The 2,091-nt window shown below is 25.7% G+C and overlaps 2 protein-coding genes across 2 annotated transcripts in view; both read right to left on the reverse strand.

Annotated features, from left to right (window-relative positions):
• Positions 1-79: 79 nt before the first annotated feature.
• On the reverse strand, positions 80-829 carry LOC108576467 (TP53-regulated inhibitor of apoptosis 1-like). Its single transcript, XM_017939478.1, has 2 exons — positions 598-829; positions 80-166 (listed from the first exon to the last, which is right to left on the reverse strand). The coding sequence occupies exons 1-2, from the start codon at positions 730-732 to the stop codon at positions 80-82; spliced, it is 222 nt and encodes a 73-aa protein (XP_017794967.1). The 5' UTR covers positions 733-829.
• Positions 830-1,498: 669 nt separating this feature from the next.
• LOC108576478 (7-methylguanosine phosphate-specific 5'-nucleotidase) overlaps positions 1,499-2,091 on the reverse strand; it is a 7,360-nt gene continuing 6,767 nt past the window's right edge. Inside the window, exon 6 of the mRNA XM_017939490.1 lies at positions 1,499-1,504. Within this exon, the coding sequence (XP_017794979.1) occupies positions 1,499-1,504 (6 nt within the window). The remainder of the gene's footprint in view (positions 1,505-2,091) is intronic.

The raw sequence follows: 2,091 nt of genomic DNA on the forward strand, positions 1-2,091 counted from the left end.
TATAATAATAATTTATTTAAACATATATCAGCACATTTTTATAACATATTAAAAGAAAATGCTATTAAAAACATAGTCATCAAGTTTCAGTTTTCTTTTCCTGTTCTGTTCCAAAATGAGCTACATTCACTTCATCCACATTTATATTTTGAGCTTTCATGGCTTCCTGAAACATAATTTTGATAAGTAAGGAACATTTCCCAATTATATAAAAAATTATTTTTTCTATAATCAAATATTTAAAAAGAATTTGAACATGTGAACATAGCAAATTTACATGTGACTTATATCAATGTACGAATAATTGAGGTTAGGCATAATTGAGGTTAATCAATATTTAGCTTTTAAATTCTAGTAAATTTAACGAAATTCTAATAAAATCAAAGTCTTTAAATTCATGTTTAATATTTCAAAAGTTTAAGCTATCACAATTACACGAATGTTTATAATTTTTAAATATAACTCTTACAGTCCACATAATTATTCATGTTATAAGTGAATCTTTCCTAATTATATCATTTCTTTTTGGTTAAGGAAGAAGGTTAAAAACTAAAAATTAAAAGCAAATAACGTTTTTTTTTGCCAAGTTTAACTTACTTCTACACACTTCGTATAAACTTTAAGTAATGGTGCACATTCTGCATCGTCGTAAATTCCACGTAAAAATTTTTCAGAAAACCAATCATTAAAGCAGCGATCGTATTTTTCTTTCAATTCTTTACAAGCTTCCATAATTTATCATTACATTTATTTCTACCAAAATAATTTAACCTTTCTTCGCTCTATCATTCACGCGTATGTAAGTTAAATCAAACATTAGTTTACTCAACGTCAGTTAAACGAACATCATTGTTTAATTATTCATCCAAATTTTACTTTGTAACTCATGTAGGAAAGCATAAAAATTATGTAATTCATATATTTCACAAATTAGGAAAGCTTTCCGTCACGTATCACGTAATAAATGTCCTTCCATTTCTCACACATATTTTCCCAACATTCGAATTAAAAAATGAACAAGGGTAGTTCACGAAAAAATAAACAGAATTTTTCAAATATCAATTTCACCAAATATTTATAACATTATCCCATAAATTGATAGCTTATACAAATACATTTGTTTGTAGAATTTTTTACAAAAAAATGCCTGTTTTTTAAATCGGTAATTTTGACTTTCACATTTTTGAATTGAAGAACTTAATTAAAAATAATAAAATTAAGAAAAAATTCAATTGAATTACCTGAAGGCACTGATTGTACAATTTGAAATGATTTGAACACATTGAATCGTCTAAGTCTCCTTTAAGAAATTTCTCGGAAAACCAAAATTTAAAACACCCATCGTACTCCTTTTTAAGATGATTACACGTTTCTGCGATACTGTTCATTTAATTTCCCAATATATTATAAACTCTAAAATATGGTTTTATCAAAGCAGTTCTTTCTAATCTTTAGAAAAGGATTCTGTTATTCATTGACTTCCTTCTTGAATAATTAATTACGCCTACAAAAAGTATAATTTTAAATTTAATGTCTGCAAATATGATTTTAAGTTAACTAAACTTAATTTATATTAAAAATTCTTAATTCGATTTATGTTTTATTATCGACTTTAATGTATTTAGTATCGATCAGAATCGATTAATCGAATTGTACAGATTATTTTTCAGTAAGCTGCAATGTTGTTCTGTGATATTTAACTGAATCCGTTTATATTGAGAAAAATTATAATTTAACATTTTGAATTACATTTTCTGAAGTGAAGAAAAGTTGAGAATAACTTACGATAGCAAATTTGTTAGTCAGTAAGAAATGACCAAGTTTTAATAATTATAAAACACAAGTACTTTGTGGTTAGTAACGTATATTCTGTATCAACGATTCCTGATCAATGGTTCTCAACTTGCTTTCTTTAAAAACGCACTGAAGCATTATGTATTCATAACTGACGCAGGGAATTTTGTGAAAAAAGTATATGTATTTAGTGGAGTTTAACCTTCTACCTTGTTTATATGCAATTACGTGCATCTATTGTACTTTGTCATTTTCATAAAATTTTTTTCTTTTTTTGCAATGTTGTATTTCAATACA

The sequence above is a fragment of the Habropoda laboriosa genome, unplaced genomic scaffold (assembly GCF_001263275.1).
Source record: "Habropoda laboriosa isolate 0110345459 unplaced genomic scaffold, ASM126327v1 scaffold54, whole genome shotgun sequence".
Classification (NCBI taxonomy): domain Eukaryota; kingdom Metazoa; phylum Arthropoda; class Insecta; order Hymenoptera; family Apidae; genus Habropoda; species Habropoda laboriosa.

Coding starts and splice junctions, on each gene's coding strand:
- LOC108576467 (XM_017939478.1), bottom strand. CDS start 732: ATGGAAGCTTGTAAAGAATTGAAAGAAAAATACGATCGCTGCTTTAAT. Junction 167..597: donor TTTATACGAAGTGTGTAGAA/GTAAGTTAAACT, acceptor ATTATGTTTCAG/GAAGCCATGAAAGCTCAAAA.